Genomic DNA, 24,159 nt, shown 5'->3' with positions numbered 1-24,159 from the left:
ATACATTTTTGAATTAATTATATTGACAGTGTCCAGTGTTTTATCATATACCCAACCGTACCCAAACCGTGTGTGTGTGTGTGTTTGTGTGTGTGTTTGTGTGTGTGTGTGTGTGTGTGTGTGTTAACTAAACACCAAAAGACCAAATTAACTTTTGTGGTCAGGCGGAATTATTGACATTTCACTAAAGTCAATTTTTTGACAAGTAGATGACAGAAACGGGTTTTGTCCTTGTGTTTATTCGTTAGTTCATTCGGTCATCATTAGTATGTGCACTGCATTGTTTTCATCAACTTAAACAGGTTAAAAATGTTTATTGAGCAATCAGTTTTTCTTGTTTTTGAGTTGATTTAGTATAAATCTTATGTTATAAAAGACGAATCGCTATGAAAGGCCTGTTTAACGCAATTAGTTATGAGCCAATGAAAGACTAAGACACTTCAAATAAAAAAGAAAAGCTGTATGATTTCTAACAATTAGCATTTAATTTAGCAGAGATGGCTCACATTGTGTGAATCACTGTGAAATGGATGCTGGCAAGAGCTGTGAGTTTTATCAAATATCTTGATGAGCCAATAAAATTATGTGGTTAAGAAGCTGTTTGCCATTTCCAAAAATGTTCTACATTTGTTTAGAAAAAAAAAACGTGTTTTGAAAGCTTGAAAACACGAGTTTATGAAAACAAACTGTAAATATGTGCACTAAATGTTCAGTCTATAGACATCCACAACATGGCAACCACAACAACAATGTTGTGGACTATAGAAGTACAGATAAAAAGTGTTTCTTTACAAAGGCATAAGAAGCTATTGGCCTGACATACAAATTAGAGTGCTTTTTGCCGTTGTTACTAATCTGTGTGAATGATAATATTTCTGTCAAACACATTCATCTGTCAAAACCTGTGTAAATAAGTCAGAATCGCTATCTTTAATAATTTACTAAGTTAAACACGTGAAAAACACAGACAGATTAAGAGCAATCAACAGGATTTAAGAAAAAAACACACACATATTAATATAAAAGATTTTTATAACACATAAACACTTATGTATTTCAGAGTTATGAGGTCAGGATGTGTAACCCTAGGTTTTAACCTCATATCCAGTATATCAAATCTTTAGTGACATGTTTACAATCATCTGTTTGACTCATGAATTTATCGTGTTTAATTCATCTGTTGTGGCTGACTGAACTCAGGGACAGGTCAGTCAACAGCTGGCCAACCAGGCCTGCAAATACTATACCACTCAGAGCAGATATTGCACGAATTTCCAACAGAAAACAGCATGGATGATTGACTGAAGAGATTAATAAGCCCCATAATCTTTGACATCAAACAAAGCCACCAAAGCTTTGTTTGAAGTTTTAAATAGCAACATCCAGATTAGTAGAGTATGTTTCAAATGAAAATTCTACAGATTTACTGCCTATATAATATTGAAATTCAATAAAATGAAAAGTAATAAATAAAATGGCTCAGTGGTTAGCACTGTCACCTCACAGAAAGACGGTCTCTGATTTGAGTTCCAACTGGATCAGTTGGCATTTCTGTTTGGAGTTTGCATGGGTTTCCTCAGGTTTCGCCCACAGTCCAAACACTAAGTAAATTTGATTAACTAAATTGGCCATAGTGTATGAGTGTGTGTGTGTGTGTGTGTGTGTGTGTGTGTGTGTGTGTGTGTGTGTGTGTGTGTGTGTGTGTGTGTGTGTGTGTGTGTGTATGTGTGTGAATGATTGAATGTATAGGTGATTCCCAGTGCTGTGTTGCAGCTGGAAGGGCATCCGCTGTGTAAAACATATGCCAGAATAACCGACAGTTCATTCTGCTGTTGCAACCACTGATAAATAAGGAAAAAGCCAAAGGAAATTGAATGAATAAATGATTAAAAATGAAATATTTTTGTAATTGTGTTACATATTCTAGCAAATCCTAAGCAAACAATGTTTGACACAATTTCTTCAGTGAAATGGAATAAATAGTGTACTTTTCTTTCCACATCCACACACATATAGGTCAGAGACGAGACATTCTGCATCAAATTAAGAGCACAAAAATGTCTTTACATTCACAGAAAGTGTCAACTTTTAAGAATCAAATAATCCAACCTACTTATTCTTTCATGCATTTTAATAAGCGCAAGTCAGTATAAAAGTGACCATACTAAATCATTGTTTCCCCTACATTTATTCTTCCATGGCGGGGCGCCACGCCAAAATTCATTCCGCCACAGCTACATTACAGCTCCTCGTTCAAAACATTTAATTTTTTTAATAGCGGGTAATAATAATCACACCAAAACATTTCTGGGGATATCCGCAACTTCATGTAATTTCAGGTGTTTTATTATTAATTTGTCAACTTTAACTGCATTTGGCACTTTCACTTTCATTCTGGCATGGCTCCCATGACAAACCAGATATTGGATGCAACTAAACTACTGGAAGATTGTTGTTTTAATGGAAGTTCATACAGCATGCTGAATGGGAAGAACATTTCATGATGCAGGTGTCTGTGGTCTGCACTGATTTGGTAGGTGCAAAGAGTGTCAAACAGCCGCGTGTATGTGTGGGTGTGTGTGTATGTGTGTGGATTCTGTGGAATCCGCTTGTTAAGTGAAGTAACACTGTTTCCGGGTCTAAGCCGCCACTCATGTGAGTTGTAAAATTATTTGTTTATGATCACTTTTAATTCATATCACACGTTAAAGTTAATTTTATATAAAGCCATAGTGTACACAACAATCTCTGGGCTTGCTGCATCACAAATAGGGGTGTCCAAATTAATTGTTTCTTCAATGCACCGTGATGCAGACGCGGACAAATCGGTATCGATTCAGTAATAACCATAACTGGTTATTATGTACTGACGTCATTTATCTCCTATGCGCTCTGTCGCGAGGGAGGTGAGCGCCGGTATTTACAACACTCAGCCAACTCAGGGCCGGCCCGTGGCATAGGCACCATAGGCAAATGCTTAGGGCGCTGTATATCCAGTGGGGCGCCAGAAATGAGCGCGCTTCAGTTGGTTTTGTTTTCGATTTTCCTGACACACATTCAGTTATAGATGGCAATAACTCAAAAAACTCTTACCCTAAAAAGATCTAAAGTGTGTTTCCTACAGAAAGACAAAGCTGGTTATGTTTCACAGCTGTCTTTCTTTTTTTTCGCTCGACATTACGAGCACTGCTCTGTTTAAGCCCTCGCAGTCTGCGTTTACTTTAGCCGGCAGAGCTCGCGCTGAGAGGAGCTCTGTAAGGGACCGTCGGAAAAGTGCTTATTTTTTTTCCGTTTTTTTTTCGTTTTTCTGCTCCGCTCAGCGCGAGCTCTCCCTGTTGCAAAGGCTTAAGTGTGTGTGTTTGTGTGTGTGTGTGTGTTGGTTTGTTTGTTTGATGCTGTCTATGTTTGTGAATGTGTTTGAATGAGAGACAGTGTGGTGCTGTGTGTTTATACAGACAGCATGTTATAGCCTCTTCCCTAAAATATAACACTGTATATGGAAAGCATCGTCAATGCACCGTGATGCACCGACATATCGAATTGAACCGAATCGATGGCATGATAATGGTAACCGAACCGAACCATGAGACCAGTATAGGTTCACACCTCTAATCACAAATACCAAACTTTTGGCAATTTATAAAAAAATGAATGACTTTCTGGCCATCGGTTATTAGGCATGGACATATATATTGCGATCGTGATTTTCGAAAGCATTAAATCGCTTTGTAAACGTTTATAATTACCTCTTCATGAGTCTTCCCATACTTTTGAATAGAGCGATTGGATCCGGAAGTCGCTTCGCGTGACGTCAAACTTAACAAGCAGATATCCTGTCGCAAAACGCGGCAAAAAGTACTACATGACGATAATAATTCGATTAAGGTGTTTACATATCTGTAATGCACTTCAACATGCGACTAAAATCGGCATACTCCACACGTCTTAATTCGATTTCTCTTTAGTTTGATTATGACCTTAATCTGATTAAATTAATCAAAAATCGCTGTTTACATGGTTGACTCTTAATCAGAGTTTTATCTTAATCGCATTAAAATCTAATTATTGGTGTCCATGTAAACGTAGTCACTGTCTGCGCCGAGAGGACGCAGCATTCTTAAGGATCCCTCTCACCCTGCTCACAGACTGTTTTCTATCCTGCCTTCCAGCACGCGCTTCAGCCTCCCCTGGACAAAAAGCAGCAGACTGAGGATCAGCTTTTCCCCCAGAGCGGTCTCCCTTCCCTTTTGAACTCTGCTTTTACTGACTCTTTTGCCCCACTAATACACCCTCACTCTCCTCTAACATATACTTCTCACAATCACTGCACTATTTCACATTTGCACATTTAAAAATTGCATATTCATTGCACTACATTGTACTGATTCATTTATTTAAACTGTACACACCCACAGCACATGGACATTTGTAATTGTTTATCTATCTGCACACTTCTGAATATTATTAGCAACCTGTATATATTCATGTATTGTAAATCTCTGTTCATAGCTAATACAACCTGTATATAATGTTCAAAGTACATCCATCTGTAAATATCATCATAGTTTTTCTATAACTACACTTTATAACTTATAACTGTATCCTGCACTTGCTGCTATTGCACTGCTGGGTAGAACTAAACTGCATTTTGTTCCCTTGTACATTGTAATGACAATAAAGTTGAATCTAATCTAATATGATAAGTTGTTTTAATTGCTTGATTTAATTAATGATATGTTATTTGAAAGGTATTTCATTTACTGTTTGTAAATTAGGATAAATAGTGATTCATTTATATGGTCAGAAAAACATTCATGTAACAAGGACACATTCTAAAGCTGTATTACACTGTTTTTTGTTTTGTTTTTTTTTGATACATGAAAACCCTGATTGTCTTTGACATTTATGCATAGCTTTCAGGTCACTTTCTATACTATTTATAGCACAAAATGCACAGGAACAAACCAGAGACATGGCTGCATCTCCAGACATCCGTAAACAGAGCCATATTGGGTTTCCCCATCTCAGCACAGTCCACATGTCTCCTAATTGCTCACATGCAAAGTCACAACTGAAACCATCTCACCAACATCCATCTCAAACACATGAACACAAAGCTTTCTGTGCGATTAGAAATCAAGCACAACCTGTGAATGTGGCCTACTAGTTGCATCATTTCAAGGAAAGCTCAGTTTATGCAAAATAACTCAATGAGTGTGATAAACCTAGTGCAATAACAGATTTTTTTTTTCTTTCTGATTCCTTACTCAAACAATCACGCAAGCAGTGGGAATCATTGCACTCTTGCTGGCTTCTTGGCTCTATCTCATCATATCATGGGTCTAAGCTCAGCAAGAGTAATTAAACAAGTCTGAAGGACTTTCTGGCATCCTGGCACCACATCCAACCCAGCAGAGAATTTTAGAAACAGCCTATGGTGCTAGGAAACAGGCTAATTTCAAATTCACTGTTATGTAATAGAGGAGGATCACTGATACACATACAGTAAATGATGTCCAGAAAAACTGGTTACTTTAACCACACCAGTCAACCATAAGGCCATGAAAGCATTCCGACAAGCAATTTGCACCTTTTACTAGATGTAAAATACAGAAGTCATTTGAAGTGGATGAAAAAAACGCAGGGCTTCTAACACAGCTTTTGCATGACTTCTTAAGGGTTCGCACTATATTTGAATCACACTAAAGTATTTGTGTCAATTTTTTTATCCACTTTAAATGTTGACTACTGTAATTTAAATATAGTGTGAATCCTAGTCAACATCTGAAGTGGATCAAAAAAACTTCAGGGCTTCTAATAAAGCTTTTGCATGCCTTCTTTAGGGTTCACACTATATTTGAATCACACTAAAGAATCCATGTCTTTTTGTGATCCACTTCAAATATTGACTACTGTAATATAAATATAGTGTGAATCCTAGTCAACATCTTAAGTGGATCAAAAAAAAAAACTTCAGGGCTTCAAATAAAGCTTTTGCATGCCTTCTTTAGGGTTCACACTATATTTGAATCACACTAAAGAATTCATGTCTTTTTGTGATCCACTTCAAATATTGACTACTGTAATATAAATATAGTATGAATCCTAGTCAACATTTGAAGTGGATCAAACGATGCAAGGCTTGTAATTTAGCTTTTGCCTGACTTATTTAGGGCTCACACTATATTTGAATTACACTAAAGAATTCATTTCATTTTTTTGATCCACTTCAAATGTAATTCAAATATATTGTGAATCCTAGTCAACATTTAAAGTAGATCAAAAAAAATTCAAGGCTAATTAGGGCTGCATGATTAATCATAAAAAGATTGTGATATTGATTTGACCCTACACACACTCTTAATTCAGCTTTTCTACGATTCTGCCAATCATATTTTCAAGTTCAGGAGAGAAGCATAAAGGCGGATGCGAACGTCTTCACATTGTTTTATACATGTTGCTCAGCAACATGGACACCACCAAATGGGTGTACTAGTGTCACATACTGTATTTGTAAGGTATAATTTACACCAAAAATGTAAGTTTTGTCGTAATGGAATGATGTATATGTGGCCGCGAAATCACACATGAGCTGATGCACTGTTTATTTACTGCAGAGATGATGCGCGTGTGCCCGCCAATGATGTATACTTCAGTAAACAGAACCTGCATAGACTGAATAACAGGTAATAAAGTTATAAAAAAACATTCAGTTTGCTGCACAGTGTGTATTCTGTTACCATCACTTTATTGTGAGTTAACAACCAGGACAAATTTAAAGTCTATTCAAGTCTACTATTACAAGTCTATACAAAATGTAGCATTTTTACCAACAGTAGACCTAAACTTATGCCTAAAATTATTATTGTTTTTGTACCATATGCTTGAGAAATAACAATAATAAAAGCCTTCTCATATTAACCTTTATTTCACATCTAAAGAATTGTGAAAAAATTGTGATCTTGATTTTAAGCAAAAAACAATTGTGATATCCAATTTAGCCAGAATCATGCAGCGCTACTTGTAATACAGCTTTAGCATGACTTCTTTAGGATCCACACGATATTTGAATTACAGTAAAGAAGTCATGCCATTCACAGAAGTCTTTCACTTATTCATACGCAAACTTAATGCAAATTCTGTATTAGGTGCTCTGATTTTTTTTAAACCACTTTAAATGTTGACTACTGTAATTCAAATATAATGTGAACCCTAAAGAAGTCATGTCGTTTAGCGAAGGTTTTCACATAATCATACTTCATGCAAAAGCTGTATTAGAAGTCAAATCTTTTTGATTAACTTTAATTGTTGGCTAGAGTGTGTATGTCACGTTACAGCTCAAAACACCACACATATACCTTTTTACATTTTACACTGTAAAAAAATGCCACACAATTAATTCATGTTGTCCCAACACAAATCCATTAAGTTAATGTAACTAATTTAAGTAAATTGAACATAAATCAATGAAGTTTCCCACCAAAAAATCTCCAGAATTATTTTGTTTTAGCTCATTTTAAATAAGTACCTTAAACAAGCAGCAAAGTCCTTTTTGCTTTAAATTCAAATGAGATTGTGTACTTTTTAAAATAGGGCAGGGCTACAAATGCCTATCCATCACCGTAACAGCAGATTCAAAACAGAATCTATATCTGTAGTCTATTGAGACTCCGGTGTTCATTTTTGCATCCTAAAACTCCACATTCATAATCATAATGCCTCTTATGCCTAGTTTAGACTGCTTGATTTTAGCCCCGATTTTGGCTCGCCGACAAGTTTTGAGAAATCGCCGACAAATGCCTGAAATCACAGGCAAATCGCTGCTCGTGCACGTGAGTGACAATCACACAGTATAAACGATCAAAGACGCGATCTGAGAGAATCGCCGATGAGTCGCCGATGCCTGTGAGATATTTGCCGTGCTAAATATCTGGAGCTGTCGGCGATTCAATTCATGCCGTGTGAATTGAGTTTTGACTGAAAATAACATCAGCGATCGCCTACAGCCAATGAGAGAGCGGCATTCACTTGTGTGTATGTGTGTGTATACCTGCTGCAGGCCAGCGGGAGGCTGGGGGAGAAGTTAAAAGCGCTCTTTTTCGCTTTATTTGGACCCACGAAATGGAGGAAAAACTAGTAGAGGTTTGACAGGACTCAGGAGCAACCGTGTCTGTTTGACATTTCTTACAGAAAGAAATGAATTTATTATCAACGTTGAGGAGAAATGGCTAACTCCCTTTAAACCCAGGTGAGCAAACATGTACATGTTCTACCCCATTAAAGGCTTCTTTCTCATTATGTAGTTAATAACAAAAGATATACTACATGTTTTTGGCTGTGAGACGTAGTTTGGACGAAGTTGTCTGCAATTCTCCCTATAGTAAAGTCGTGCAATGTGAATGTCCATGTCGCCGAACCATCTTGCAGTGTAAACAAAGCAGCGACGAAACGCAAAAGCCCAGATAGTCATGCAGTGTGAAAACATCTGTGACACGACTAGTTTGAAAATCATGCAGTCTGAACTCAGCATTAGTCGTTGACATTATCTTCAGCAGGTGAAAACTCTAATGGCAGACAGCTGCTTCTCACTCAGGGCTGTTTATGCTAATGAGAGAGACCATCACTAATGAGCAAGCTTTCCCACTCTGATGACATGTACAAATGGAGAATGTCAATCGAAGTGTTTTTATAAAATAAAATGATTTGGTTTTAACTTTAGAGGCTGCCTATATTCAATGATTTAACCCCTTATAGAAATGATTTTTGGATAATAATTAATTTAAAATGTGCAGTTTGTTATAAGAACTGTAATATGAATACCATAATACAAGGCATATGACTATCTTTCCATATACAGTGTCTGATCGGCATGATAAAACCATAGTTTCTAAGACCTTCATCCAGAAAGGCTGTGCGCTCGGCCCTCAAGAGCTGCTGTGTGAGCCATAAATTGAATTATAGCACCACCAGCCAGTGGAAGAGGTGCTGCAACTCAGTTACCCATCTAGTCGCTGTGAACATTTAAACATTTTGGACAGAAATATACAGCAACTTCAAATCAAACAGCATCTCTCCTATACTGATATTTAATGAACTTTGGAACCAAAGTATGTAATACTAATTGCTTTAAGAGGAAAGCAATTAAAGAATAAATAAATACAAATTGACAATCTGATAAAATAATCAATGGAATGTGACTTCATTAATATAAAACACATGTTTAGGGCATGATATTGTGCATTTAGATAAAATGTGAGTTTCAGAACAAAGAAATCATGCATAATTGATATTTTTAAATACACAATTAATTAAAATGATGGTCAATTCACTCACTTAAAAAACCTAAAGGTTCATGAGCATGCTAGGAATATGCGTTTTTGTGTAACAGAAGGTCTAACTATTGCTGTGCATTTTAGAAATATAATATAATATAATATAATATATCTGTGTAAACGACTTCTATCTCTTTGCATGTACTCAGAGTAATCAAAAAGCAGCATACAACTCAAACACCTGAATATATGCAAAGACTACTGCAAAATCCTCCATAATTTCATCTCACATACACCATTTTTCCCTCTTTATACGTGACATTTAAAACCAAAACCATTTATACCAAGAAATCTCCTGTCAATTACAGTAATTCACAAGAAAGGAAAACTTTGCAATTCAAACCCTGAAATATAACATGTCTTCTTCCTATCAGAAAAGATCACTTTTGTTTTATCAAAAAAAAACTGCATTAAAACCAAGTGCTCATATGACTGGGAAACGCCTCCTGTATCATCGACTGGAACTGTGCCAATGTTGAAGACTATTACTTCATTGCTTCAGAGTCCGTTTACAATTATATATATTCAAAACAAACAAATAAAGAAAATCACTCTTAATGTCACAGATACTGAGAACAGAGCAGGATGAGGATGCATATAGAAGCATTCATTTCAATCTTTCAACACAACCCCCTCTCCACCGCCCAACAACCACACAAACACACACACAACCTATCCATCCCATTATCCGAACTATGCAAGCACTCAGACCAAATCAAGGCTATATATTTAATGCATGAAGCTAATCTTTTACTATATAGCATTGTGAACTAATTCAATGCACTTACATAAAAAAAAACCCACACATGAATGTACCTATTGACCTTGTCTAAACACCAAATCTCAATCTTCCAAAGAAAAAAACGAGACTCGGACAACCTGAAGGGACAGTTAAATGTTAAAAGCCACACAATATTCAGAGAGAAAAGTTTACCTAGCTGAAGGAACGCCAGTCCTGCTTGAAGCACCGAGGGTCAGAGGAACCGAATCTTCTCACTTGTCATTATTTTCCCATGTTGTGCTCCACTGGATTCACGCTGAATTCAAAGGTGCGCGTGATATGAAGGCATCCAACTCCCCAAAGCCCATATCCAAAGACACTAAAATCCAAACGTTTTTTTCTCTCTTCCTTTCGACGTAACAGATAAATATCTCCAAAATACGCACTCTGAGGGACAGTCAAATTCCTGCGCGATGTGCCCGACGCCCCTCAAGAAAGCCAAGTACTTGTTTTCCTCTCAGAAGCGCGGAAGCTCGTGCCATTCTCCTCCCGCCCGTCGACGCACCTCGGTCGAGCGCGAGCTTTCGTCCGCATTAAAACCCGGCAAGTCAAATCAAATCTCAACAGGGAGACCTTTTCACCAAAGCACCTTTTTTACAAGTACTTCCCCGCCTGCTTAATCCACACAGTCACTGCCTTCCGCGCCTTCCCTCCATCCAAAAGGTATATCAAAAGTGCGTTCTCCTCAGGCGGCGAGCGCTCTCCACACGCGACTGAAGATGGATTAATAACTCGAAATGTCTCCGATAAGTCGATGTAACACACATGGGACGCTGGAATTAGAGAGAGAGGTCTAATTAATTGCCCGTGAAGCGGTTAGACGAAGCAAATTCCTCATCGTAACGGTGGAGCTGCTTAAACAAACTAGTTTTGCAGCAGCAGCCACTGCCTGGGATGATCCGCGTAACGGCTGCGCTCTCTCGCCTGCTGTGTGGATTGGGAGAGAGCGCGCAGGACGTCATCGCGGATTGGCTCAGACTGACGCTCGCAATACTTGATACGTGTGTCACTCTGCGCCTCTCCGTGAGAAGTGCTGTTGATTTAGTGCTCGGAGACGACGGAAAAGGTAAAGAAAACTAAGAATATGGCAAGCTGCTTTAGCGTTTATTCCTTAGAACCAAGCATATATAGGCTAATAAATATAATATTGTACTTTGTTTATTGGTAAACGTAAATTTGAAATACCTGAGCAGAAGTATGCTCCTCCCAGCAACACAGACCGGTCCACTAATGCTCCCATATGGTTCCAGTTTTTTTTTTTTTTTTCTGCGTCCAGAAATTGCTGAGACTTTTATTTTAGTACTTAGATGTACTTTCAACTGAAATTAATTGAATAGGGGACAGGGCTTCCTTTTTGCCATTAAGGCTGATTTATACTTCTGCATCAAGTGCACACGTATGTATCAGCGCATCCTTCGCGCAGTCGTATAGCCCTCGCCATGGCTGACACGCACCTTTCAAAAAAATGTAACTACACGTTGACACATATTCAAAGCTCTGTTATTGGTCGGCTTGGAACCGGTAACAAACATGGGCAGTTCTGAGAGCCACAAGCCCAATGGAGCAAGAGTTTACAAGTGTCAAGTCCTGTGAAGAAGCTCCGAATGAAAACTTTTGTTTTGTTTTCACCTTATGATTAAAGTTGTTGCACATCAGCTGGTTCCCAGCTCTAAATGAGTTTTAGCTACTTTACATTAAAGTAGCGTTCAGAAAAAACAAAATACCCACGAAGAAACTCGACAGCCTGCTAGCCTTTCGGAAGTGTTATTGCAGAGCAACACAAACAGCACGCAGAACTATAAATGCACAGCTACGCAAGGCAGGTGCCGTGGGTTACAGTGATCACTTGACGTAAAAGTATACATTTTATTTATTCCCTTTGAGCAAACTAATTGTAAGAGGAGTGCAGTTAATAATATTATTAATGAAGCTGTCAAACTGACGTCAACAAAGGACCATCACACCAAACGCAAAAGACATTGATTGAAGATTACCAAACAAACTTGTTTTCATTAATTTGCTCAGTTTAATTAAAATAATTTTTGTAGATTTAGATTTTAAACAGGCTTTAAAAAGTAAAGATAATGTAAAACCTCGTTCTTTTTACCTACAAGGAACTTTTGATTTAAATTAGGGCTGCACAATATATCGCTTCAAAATTGATATTGCAATGTGAACATTCCCAATAGTCACATCACAGGATATGCAATGTTGAGTGTGTGTTATAATTTATCATTTGCATTGTAATTGTATAATGACTTAAAATGCATTACGGTATGAAAACTGTACCATTTCTGACCTTAACTATGATTAATTTATTTAATTTATATAATTAATTTAAATAATAATTTTTTAAAATGATAATTAAATAATAATTTATTTAATTATTATTATTTAATTATTAATTTATTTAATTATTAATATTTTATTAAACTAACTTGCTGCACTTGAATACTGTTAGACAGTATTCAGTTATATTTTAATATACAGTTTAATTGTATATTTTTCTTGATTATATTATGTATTGCTATGCATAAGAATACTCACAACACATGCAAATACAGAAATGCACTAAAAAGCACAGATCACAACGGAAATTTGTAGGGGGGACCCCAAAATGTCTATAAATTCTTTATTAGATGTTATGGGGATGCAAATAGTCAACATTGTTTCATCAATCTCTGACTCAGACTACAACAAAATGTGTCAGGGGGACCCCAAAAGTTTTATAAATTGTTTATAAGATTTTATAGAGATGCACTCCGACTGCAGAATTATCCCAATTAACCTAACATCATAAATTCTTTCCAAATAGAGATATTAAGTCATCTGGTGAAATTGTATTCACATCACCATATATATCGCAAAATAATAAAATATAGAAATGTTTCATTTTTCCAATATCATGCAGCCCTAATTTACACACAGAAAAGTTTCCTTGCTAACCAATGAACATTTCAGGTATGTTCTGGAAACCAGAAACTAATGTTCTCATTCTGAATTGCCAAGAGACTCGCTGCACCTTCAAAATAATAATAATAGTGCGTGGCAGGCTTACTTGAAATCTACTTTGCTAGAACATTCTGAACATTCAAATTTGTTAGATCGGTTGTTATTGAACACCTTTAATCCAACCATGATGCCTAGAGTGCTATTTAGATCATTATGTAAATATGTGGACTTCACTTTATTCTCAATTCACGAGTTCGCTCCCACAGATAATATGAAAATTAAGAGTATTTGGCATGCAGTCCGGGGAGAGAGTTCTGAGCTTGAAAATACTCCTGAGCTTGATCCGTTTCTTTGTCGAGAAAGGGGACCCGAGCTCAATGAGTCGGGTGGAGGAAGGATGTTGGATCAAGATATGAGAAAAGTAGGAGGTTCTGTTAATTATCTTAGTGTTTTCCTCCCAACGTTAGTTTAAAAACTTCATCAAAAAGCAAAAAATAAATAAATAAAGCACAGAGAAAACAGCACACTGTAAAACCCAACAGTCAACTTTATTAAATTAAATGAGTGTAGTTAACTCAGAACTGACTGAAAGTTAATTCTACTCATTTGAAAAGAGTTTTTTAAACTCTGTGTTGTCGGTAATGAGTTAATTAAATACTTCTTTACTTCAACTTAAATGGGGTAAGTTCACAGTATTCATATAGATTAATTTCTTAACTCAAATGGTTTGTTGTAATTGGTTTCCTCAAATGGTTAGAGTTGGCTTAACTTATTGGGTTTTACAGTACTCAGTTGGTTTGAGTTCTCTTTATTTATTGGGTTTTACTGTGCTCAAATGGATTAAGTTCACAGTACTCATTAGGATAATTTTTGAACGTAAATGGTTTGAGTTACCTTAACTTTTTTTGGTTTTACAGTGTAAAGAAAGACTAGCTGATGAATGTTTGGAAAAAATTGCAATTCTGCATTCCAGCCAAGCCATGTATTGTTTATTTATATTGCGTAGCACTTAAAATTACTGTTTAAAGCAAACTGTTTACTGTATCAAACATAAAAAAATTCCAAAACAATATTGAAAAGTAATTTTTTTATACTCACAGATTTCTGGAAAACAAAGACTGAACTGGTTAAATTAACTGGAGAAGATTTCCACGTCAAAGTAGGCAGAGCCCCGGAGAACAACTACAGTACCTATTGCATTTTTGCCACAGGCCAATGTAGTTCAAAAGTCTTTACCAGCAGAAGAAAACCTTTCCAGAAATCACCCTTTGGCAAGCTGCTTTAAACTTCAAATAAACGTCTGGTTTTGTTTGAAATGTCATAACATCAATTTGTTCTTCGATTTTGCTGGAAGTATATTTGAGTCTTAAATTCCATATGAAATCATGAATAGTTTTGTTTAGTCTTTTGCTTTGCTTTAATTAGGAATATGATAGCCTTAAGGTAATAATCTAGTACACTACAAAAGGATACATTCTTAGAGCCTCTCGTTTCCATCAAGATAAATTAACTCTTTAGAAAAATTAAACATTTATAAACAAGTTTATGACGACTATGGTTTCACATGAACCATAGTTCATAGTTTAACCATAATTACACAAATGTTCATATATATATACTATTATTTGACAGTAATATTTTTTGTAAGGTACATTTTCCCAGTAATGGGTTGCCGCTGGAAGGGCATTTGCTTTGTAAAACATATGTTTGATAAGTTGGCGGTTCATTCTGCTGTGGTGACCCCAGATTAATAAAGGGACTAAGCTGAAAAGAAACTACATATTATATAATATATAATATATTCTAAAGCTAAGGCGAATCAATCACACACAGTATCATTTTCACTGTGATGATATAATATGAACAATGTGATATTTCAACATATTTGGAATATTCTGTTTCAATACAAACCATAAAAGCACAAGTAACCTATTTGTAGTTGAAAGTAACTTTAAAATGAGACTACAGTACATTTAATTCAATTTATGTTAATATGGCTTGCCATAACTAGACAGGTTACCGTGTGTCTTTGACCACCGTTCAACGCATAACACTCAACCCGTTCAACGGAAATCCAGCAGATGGTCGGGATTAAGAGCGAACATGACGTGGTCCGAGCGCAGGAATGTCTCCTGCAGTGAATGCATTGACATCAGTGAATGGAGCTGCAGCTGATTAAGCCATAAAGGTTTGAAGTGCAGCCGCTGAAATACCGCTTTCACACTCGTGTTGTGTGCAACGAGAGATCGATTGCTTACGATCATATCAATAAAAGCGTCAACTCTACATTTACCTCCGCGTCCAGAGTTCACTCATTACACATTGCTTGACATTTCAGCTGTCGATATTGATGCAACTCTTACGCTCTTTGGCGTAATTTAAAACACTCTAATTTAAAAGCAGCAAACGACCGTCAAAAAGAAAAAGTCAGTATGCCCACAGGCGCATTCCTATACACAGGTCTAACTGCTTGCACAAACATTCATTCTCTCCACAAACCACTAAAGGCGCGTTTAAGTGCTGAAGGGTTCTGTTATGGTGATTCAGCACCATGGACAGCGATCACTGCAGCGTTTGCTTTCTTGTGCTTTATTTTAAATAATTATTAATTAATCCTTCATTCATTTATTCAATTTCTTTTCGACTTAGTTCTTATATTAATCTGGGGTCACCACAGTGGAATGAACCGCCAACTTATCCAGCATGTGTTTTACGCAGTGGATGCCCTTCCAGCTGCAATCCATCACTGGGAAACATCCATACACACACATACACTATGGCCAATTTAGCTTACCTAATTCACCTATACCACATGTTTTTGGACTTGTGGGGGAAACCGGAGCACCTGGAGGGAAGGCGAATACCGGGAGAACATGCAAACTCCACACAAAAATGCCAACTGACCCAGCTGGGGCTCAAGCCAGCGACCTTCTTGCTGTAAGGTGATTGTGCGCCATCGCCATCGCCATACGCGCGCCATACGCCCATTATTAAATATTATATATTACATTGTGTGTGTGTGTGTGTGTGTGTGTGTGTGTGTGTGTGTACGTGTTTTTGTGACATATCAGGACACAAATCTGTATAATGACATGGGTATGACACAGGTATTACAAAAAGGAGGTGAAATATGAGGACACTGGTGACGTCCTCATTTCTCAAAATGCTTATAAATCCTACAGGATGAGTTTAATCAGGGAGTAAAGCTGCACACAGTCTCCTGTGATGGTAGGGTTTAGGGGTGGGGTGGGGTGAGGGCAATACAATATACGGTTTGGGCTGCATAAAATGAATGGAAACCTATGTAATGTCCCCACTTTTCACAAAAACAAACATGTGTGTGTGTGTGTGTGTGTGTGTGTGTGTGTGTGTGTGTGTGTGTATGTGTGTATATATATACAGTTGAAGTCAGAACTATTAGCCCCCCTGAATGTTTAGCTCCCATGTTTATTTTCCCCCAAGATTGTTTCAGCACATTTCTAAACATAATAGTTTTAATAAGTCATTTCTAATAACTGATTTATTTTATCTTTGCCTTGATGACAGTAAATAATATTTTACTACATATTTTTCAAGACACTTCTATACAGCTTAAAGTGACAATTAAAGGCTTAACTAGGTAGGTTAGGGTAACTAGGCAAGTAATTATATAACGATGGTTTGTTCTGTAGACTACTGAAAGAAAAATTTGCTAATAAGGGGCTAATAATTTTGTCCCAAAAATGGTTTTAAAAAAAAAGTAAAAACTGCTTTCATTCTAGCCGAAATAAAACAAATAAGACTTTCTCCAGAAGAAAAAATATTATCAGACATACTGTGAAAATTTTCTTGCTCTGTCAAACATCATTTGGGAAATATTTAAAAAAGAAAAAAGGGGGCTAACAATTCTGACTTCAACTGTATGTATACACACACACACACGCACGCACACACACACACACGCACGCACACACACACACACACAGTTGAAGTCAGAATTATTAGCCCCCCTTTCTTTTTTTAAATATTTCGCAAATGATGTTTGGCAGAGCAAGGACATTTTTACAGTATGTCTGATAATATTTCTTCAACTGGACAAAGTCTTATTTGTTTTATTTCGGCTAAAATAAAAGCAGTTTTAAGTAAAAAAAAAAAAAAACATTTTAAGGTCAAAATTATTAGCCCCTTTAAGCTATATGCATATTTTTTTATGTATTAAGTCTACAGAACAAACTATTATGTTTAGAAATGTGTTGAAAATGTGTTGAAAAAATCTGCTCTCCTTTGAACAGAAATTGAGAAAAAAATAAAAAGAGGGGGCTAACAATTATATATATATATATATATATATATATATATATATATATATATATATATATATATATATATATATATATATATATATATATACTCGTTTTTACCACACAATATCAATCACTGTACAACAATAATATCAACCTTACAGGTCAAATATATGATTTCACATAAACTGAAATACACTAAATGCAATGAATGAGTTTTAAGTCCAGGCCATGCAATTGTATCTGATTGACACTTATATAACAGGAATGCAGATTTGCCCCCTTTCACCCCCAAAGAGTCGTGTGCACTTGTGTTTGAACATTCCTTTGACGCTGCAGTTCAAAGTAACCTCGCACACCGAGGTCCTCATGGAACAGTCTGTGAATTGTAAATGATCCACCCACTTCTTTTACATAAGACCACCATGCGTTCATTAAAACCATTTGTGCACACATGAAAAGTGTTTGACAGATATTTGACTTTTTACTCGGTCGGCTGCCTGGGCAATTCACTTCTCCTTATTTTCCCGCCAGCTCGCTCCATAAAATAAAGAGCAGTTGTTTCTCTGCGCTCCGTATAAATGCATGCAAGTAGAACATATCATTAAAACAGCTTTATGTGCAGGATCAATTTATTTCGAAGCACAGCATGTGTGTTAAGATGGGGGAGCTGTTGCACTGAACACTCTATTGCTATGGATTATTCAGTCCAGCACCTCCAGTACAGTCATTTATTAGAAAACATGCTATGTTTTCTCTACAGGGTGAATTACAAAACGGCCATGAAATCTGCTTATTTGTACTCTTTTATTACCACTCATTGTGGGTGTTTTCCTTCCAATGTAAACACTTCAACTCAACATTAACCAGCTAGCCCTGCCAAATAAAAAGCTCCCTTAACAATCATTTGAAATACTTTTAGTAAATCAGCACTTTCTATATTTCACCTTATTTCACTGGTTGGTCAATGCTAGGCTATGTTTCCAGACAGAGATCAATCAGGGATCCTAGACATGGGAATGGTGCCAATCAAGGCATTTTTAATTTATTCAAATATTGACTGTTAAGCATGACCCTTTATTTTATGTAAGATTTTATGTCAGGGACTTTTCCAAAATCACTTAAAACTGCAGTTGTTAAACCCCTCTTGAAAAAGAGCAACCTGGAGAACACCCTATTGAGAAATTACAGGCCAATTTCAAATCTCCCTTTCCTTGGCAAAATCATTGAAACAGTTGTTTTTAGCCAGGTTAACAAGTTCTTAAGCTCAGAGGAATGTTTATGCCGAGTTCAGACTGCATGATTTTCAAAGCAGTAGTGTCACAGATGTTTTCACACTGCATGACTATCTGGGGTTGTGTTCTGTCGCTGCTTTGTTTACACTGTAGGATGAATTGGCGACAGGGGGTTTCACACTGCATGACTTTACAATAGGAAGAATCACCAAAAACTTTGACTCAGTCTGAAAACTTCTGAAAAAAGTCTCTCACAACCAAACACAGGTGAGAATTGACATGAAGACAATGCATGCGAGGTCACATAGTATATCTTTTGTTATTAACTACATAATTAGAAAGAAGGCTTTAGTGGGGAAGAAAATGTACTTCTTTTGCTCACCTGGCCTTTGAAGGGAATTAGCAGTTTCTCCTTAACTTACTTTTCTTTTTCGAACTGGTTGTGATATTGCTCAGATGACACAGGTGCTCCTGCCAAATTTATACTAGTTTTTCCTCCATTTCTTGGATCCAAATAGACTGAAAAGAAGCCCTTTTAGTTTCTCCCCCATCCCTCTGCTGGCCTGCAGATACCCATACTAGTGGATGCTTCTCTCTCATTGGTTGTAGGTAATTGCCAATGTTTTCAGTCACAACTCATTTCACACAGCATGATTTGAATCGCAGACAGCTTCAGATATTTAGCAAGCCAAATACTCACGGGTGTTGGTTGTCACACAACCAGCGATCGCTTCCCAGAGGATCGCTGGTTTTCACACGAACTCTCTAAACTACATTTCCGCTTTTCCCAGGACTACACATTCATACATGCACTGCTCCCAAACACACACGTATGTTCATTCATCTATCCTGATTGCATCACCAGCTGAGCCTTGTTCAAAGACTGATTTCATTCCATTCATAAGCCACTCATTCACGCTTCCAGTTTGCCGAGTCTTGTTTTCCCAGTGTGACATTACGAAGCGTTTCTCCCTGTCTTGTTTATCCGTGTTTAGACCCTAGCTTTGCATTCCTAGTTATCCTGTTTAGCCGCCTGCTTTTCGACCTTTTGCTTGTTTTACGTTTATGATTCTGGACTGCCTAAATATACCCGTTTGCACCTGATGACCACTGCTTGCCTGACATTGAATAAACTGCATATTGGATCTTACCTTCTGTTGTCTCCTGTCACTCCACCCCAGTCGTGGTAACATTGGTGACTTGTCTGCGATTCTATCAGATCCATCATTGATAGTTCATACTGTGTGATTGTTACTCGCATGAACCTGTCGGCGAGTCAAAATCTGGGCTAAAGGCCTGCAGTCTGAACTCGGCATTAGACAATTTTCAATCTGGTTTCAAGGCACATTTTAGTTCAGAGAGCGCCCTTATAAATATAATCAATGATATGCACTTAAATACAGATTCAGGTAAACTAACAGTGCTGGTATTGCTTGATGTTAGTGCTGCATTTGACACTGTTGATCACAGCATACTTCTGGATACGCTGGAAAACTGGGTTGGGCTGTCTGGGACGGTCCTTAAGTGGTTCAGATCTTACCTTGAAGGGAGAGGTTACTACAGTATATCAGTATAAGATGACCATAAGTCGATGTCATGACATGTGGAGTCTCACAAGGTTCAATTCTGGCAATTCTTCTGTTCAACCTTTATGCTCCCACTGAGCCAAATAGGCACAGTGGCGCAGTGTCGCCTCACAGCAAGAAGGTTGCTGATTCAAGCCTCGGCTGGGTCAGTTGGAATTTCTGTGTGGAGTTTGCATGTTCTCCCTGTGATCGCGTGGGTTTCCTTAGCCTTACTGCCAAATGACTGCAGCCCTATTTACACCCTTTGCTAATGCATTGATGAAATGAACAGCTGGATGGGCCAAAAATTTCTTCAGTTAAAGAAAGAGAAAACTGAAGTCATTGCATTTGGGAACAGATATGAGGTTCTCAATGTGAATGCATACCTTGGCTCAAAGGGTTACACAACAAAATTAAGGTAAAAATGTCTTGGTGTTATTCTAAAGTCAGATCTGAGTTTTAGTAGTCATGTCAAAGCAGTAACTAAATCAGCATACTATCATCTCAAAAACATTGCAAGAATCAGATGCTTTGTTTTCAGTGAGGACTTAGAGAAACTTGTACATGCTTTTATCAGCAGCGGGGTGGATTACTGCATTGGACTTCTCACTGGTTTTCCCAAAAAGACAGTCAGACAGTTGTAGCTCATCCATAACGCTGCGGCCAGGATTCTGACCAGAACCAGAAAATCAGAGCACATCACACCTGTCCTCAGGTCTCTACACTGGCTCCCAGTTACATTCAGAATAGATTTTAAAGTATTATCACTGGTCTATAAATCACTAAATGGCCTAGGACCTAAATACATTACAGATATGTTCACTGAATACAAACCTAACAGATCACTCAGATCTTTAGGATCATATAAACTAGAAATTCCAAGAGTTCAGTCAAAGCAGAGTGAATCTACCTTTAGCTATTACACCCCACTGCTGGAATCAGCTTCCAGAAATTATCAGATGTGCTCCAGCTTTAGGCACATTCAAATCAAGACTTAAAACACATATATGTTTTTTTTATTTTCTTATTCACTTGTCTCTTTTATCCCTGTTTATGTAAAGCACTTTAAATTGCCACTGTGTATGAAATGTGCTATATAAATAAATTTGTCTTGCCTTGCCCTGCCTGAAGAATACCTGAAACCCATACTAGAGTAAAAAAGAACAAATACCTCACTGTGGAAGTCTCCAATTCTAATATCACTTCAATAAAAGTCTCAAAGTTTCTGATTTTAAGAGTACTTGGGGATTGTAATTGGTTCATATATGCACTGATTCTCAACAACAACAAAAAAAGAAACTGCTGATTTGTGAGGAGAGCGATGACTTTTATGTTCAATAAACAGCTCAACATTGCAATAAATCAAAGGTCGACAGAACAGCCTGCTTAAACATCTACAAATCCTCAAGTGGGCATAAAAGAGCATATATAACAACGACATCCTTAAAAGGTTCCCTTCAGTATAATGAATAATTAAAATGATAATAATTAGTAACATTAAAGTCAGAACTTGCTTTGGCTGTGCTGGTTTTGGCTTCATTGCTGACTGCAGCCCTGCCGCATACTGTATATCTGTAGCAATGCAGATGGTCTCAAAGCAACTTACCAAAAATAATAAACTAATAGCAGAATCTAGTATTAATGCAGCTTTTCTTATGAGCTAACTAACATAAAGACAGTGATGAAAACATTAGAGGCATGATGAACATTGCAATGCAACTGTAACTGCCTTCACTACACTATGTTGCTTGATGATATAATGTAATACTGAAGATGAATCTGCACAATGAGTTGTGCAATTGAAAGCATATTAAAAACTTCAGAGTATTGTCAGTGAGTTCATCTATGGAGTACAAACAATATTAGTACTTTAGACAGATTAGTATTAAAGGGGACCTAACACACCCCCCCCCCCCCAAACCCCCCAATTTTTTATGTTACAGACAAAATGGATTAAATTAATTTATTTCCTCGAAATTCCACACACAATATTCCATAACGACAGTGTAAAAAAAAATCTTTGAAACAGTTGCAAATGTATTAAAAATAAAAAACTGAAAAATCTCATGTACATAAGTATTCACAGTCTTTGCCGTGAAGCTCTAAATTGAGCTCAGGTATATTCTGTTTCCACTGATCATTCTTGAGATGTTTCAGCAGCTTAATTGGAGTTCACCCGCGGTAAATTCAGTTGACTGGTCATTATTGAAAAGACATACACCTGTCTTTATAAGGTTTCAGGGTTGACAGTGCATGTCGAAGCACAAACCATGCATGAAGACAAAGGAATTGTCTGTAGACCTCAGAAACAGATTGTCTCAAAGCACATGGCTGGGAAAGGTAACAGAAATATTTCTGCTGCTCTGAAAGTTCTAATGAGCACAGCGGCCTCCATCAACGTTAAGTGGAACATTTTTGGAACCAATGGTACTCCTCCTAAAGCTGACCGGCCTTTTAAGCTAAGTGAACAGAAGAGAAGAGCCTTAGTCAGGGAGGTGATCAATGACCTGATGGTCACTCTATCTGAGCTCCAGCGTTCTTCTGTGAAGAGAGGATAACTTTAAAGAAGGACAACCATCTGTGCAGCAATCCACCATTTAGGCCTGTATGGTAGAGTGGCCAGACGGAAGCCACTCCCCACCCCAAATTTGGCAAAAGGCATCCGAAGGACTCTCAGACCTCTGGTCTGGTCTGATGAGATTAAAATTTAACTCTTTGGAGTGAATGCCAGGCGTTACCTTTGGAAAAAACCTGGCACCACTCATTACAAGGCTAATAACATCCATACAGTAAAGCATAATGCTGCCAGCATCATGCTGTGGGGATGTTTTTAAGCAGCAGGAACTGGAAGTCTAGACAGGATAGAGGGAAAGATGATTGCAGCAATGTACAGAGACATCCTGAATGAAAACCTGCTTCAGAGTGCTCTTGACCTCAGACTGGGGCGGAAAGGTGCATCAACAAAGTATTGAGCAAAGGCTTTGAATACTTATGTACATGTGATTTTCAGGTTTTTTAAATTTGTAATAAATTTGCAACAATTTTAAAAACTCTTTTTTCACATTATCATTATTGGGTATTGTGTAAGAATTGAGGAAAAAATTAATTTAATACATTTTGGAATAAGGCAGTAACAAAAAAATTTGAAAAATTGAAGCACCATAAATACTTTATAGATCCACTGTATATAGGAAGTTTTAGATACCACAAAAATAATTTCATAACTCATTAAAATTGCCCCTTTTAGGTTTTGATACAAATTGTGTCGTTTTGGTGACTGTTGCTTTAAATTCAAATGAGATTGTTCTCTTTTCACAAAAGGGTGGGGCTACAAATGTATATGCATCAACATAGTGGCAGATTTAAAAACAAGACTAACATTCTATGCTAATGATAAAGAGATTTCCCCCTTTGATAACAAATACAAAAGGAGAATGTCAATCAAAGTGTTTCAGCAGACTGCTTTTATTAAGTGTGATTATAAAAAAATAGTTTTTATCTTCAGATGCTAGCTATATTGACCCACTGTTGCCATGCTTAAACCTCTTAAAAAATGATTTTTGCATAACAGGTCCCTTTTAATGTGATTACATTGTATTATTATGAACATAATCCTGTCAGTTTGACATAAATATTGTGCTTGAATGAAGTACAGATTAATTGCAATGCTGCCTTAATATCAAAATGACAGATGCTTTGTTTAGTACACTAGTTTTACTTTAATCCTGTGCTAAGCTGTACTTTTATGCTGTAAGAAAATATAATTGAACTGTAAAGAACAGATTAGACTTTGTTTTCTGGTACCATAGAGTACATTGATTTGGTAAAATGCTCGGTGATACTTACATAGCGGGTATGTGGTGTAAGATCCAAAAGGATCCAGCAACATTTATATGTTTATTTTTAACATTTTTGGAACAGTCGTAAATACAACACTGGCTAATTCTAAAAACAAAGCCCTATATACATTTCTGGAGATTGCGAATTATGTAGCAAGAAGTACATATGAATGCA

At 37.0% G+C, this 24,159-nt stretch overlaps 2 protein-coding genes across 8 annotated transcripts in view; one reads left to right on the top strand and one right to left on the bottom strand.

The window, feature by feature from the left end:
* The window catches only part of lrfn5a (leucine rich repeat and fibronectin type III domain containing 5a), a 120,949-nt gene extending 109,801 nt beyond the window's left edge, over positions 1 to 11,148 (bottom strand). For all 6 annotated transcript variants that reach the window (XR_015513118.1, XR_015513119.1, XR_015513121.1 and 3 more), the window contains exon 1: positions 10,267 to 11,148. The gene's annotated coding sequence lies outside the window, so the exon portion shown is untranslated. The remainder of the gene's footprint in view (positions 1 to 10,266) is intronic.
* LOC147833031 (uncharacterized) overlaps positions 10,779 to 24,159 on the top strand; it is a 36,222-nt gene continuing 22,841 nt past the window's right edge. Inside the window, exon 1 of one of the 2 annotated variants that reach the window (XM_087290189.1) lies at positions 10,779 to 11,179. In XM_087290189.1, the coding sequence (XP_087146315.1) occupies positions 11,008 to 11,179 (172 nt within the window). In that variant the 5' untranslated portion in view covers positions 10,779 to 11,007. The remainder of the gene's footprint in view (positions 11,180 to 24,159) is intronic. The other variant, XM_087290190.1, reaches the window with a different exon arrangement.

Source organism: Danio rerio, chromosome 17 (genome assembly GCF_052040795.2).
Source record: "Danio rerio strain M-AB ecotype USA chromosome 17, GRCz13ab, whole genome shotgun sequence".
Lineage (NCBI taxonomy): Eukaryota > Metazoa > Chordata > Actinopteri > Cypriniformes > Danionidae > Danio > Danio rerio.
This window is presented reverse-complemented; position numbering and strand designations above follow the sequence as displayed.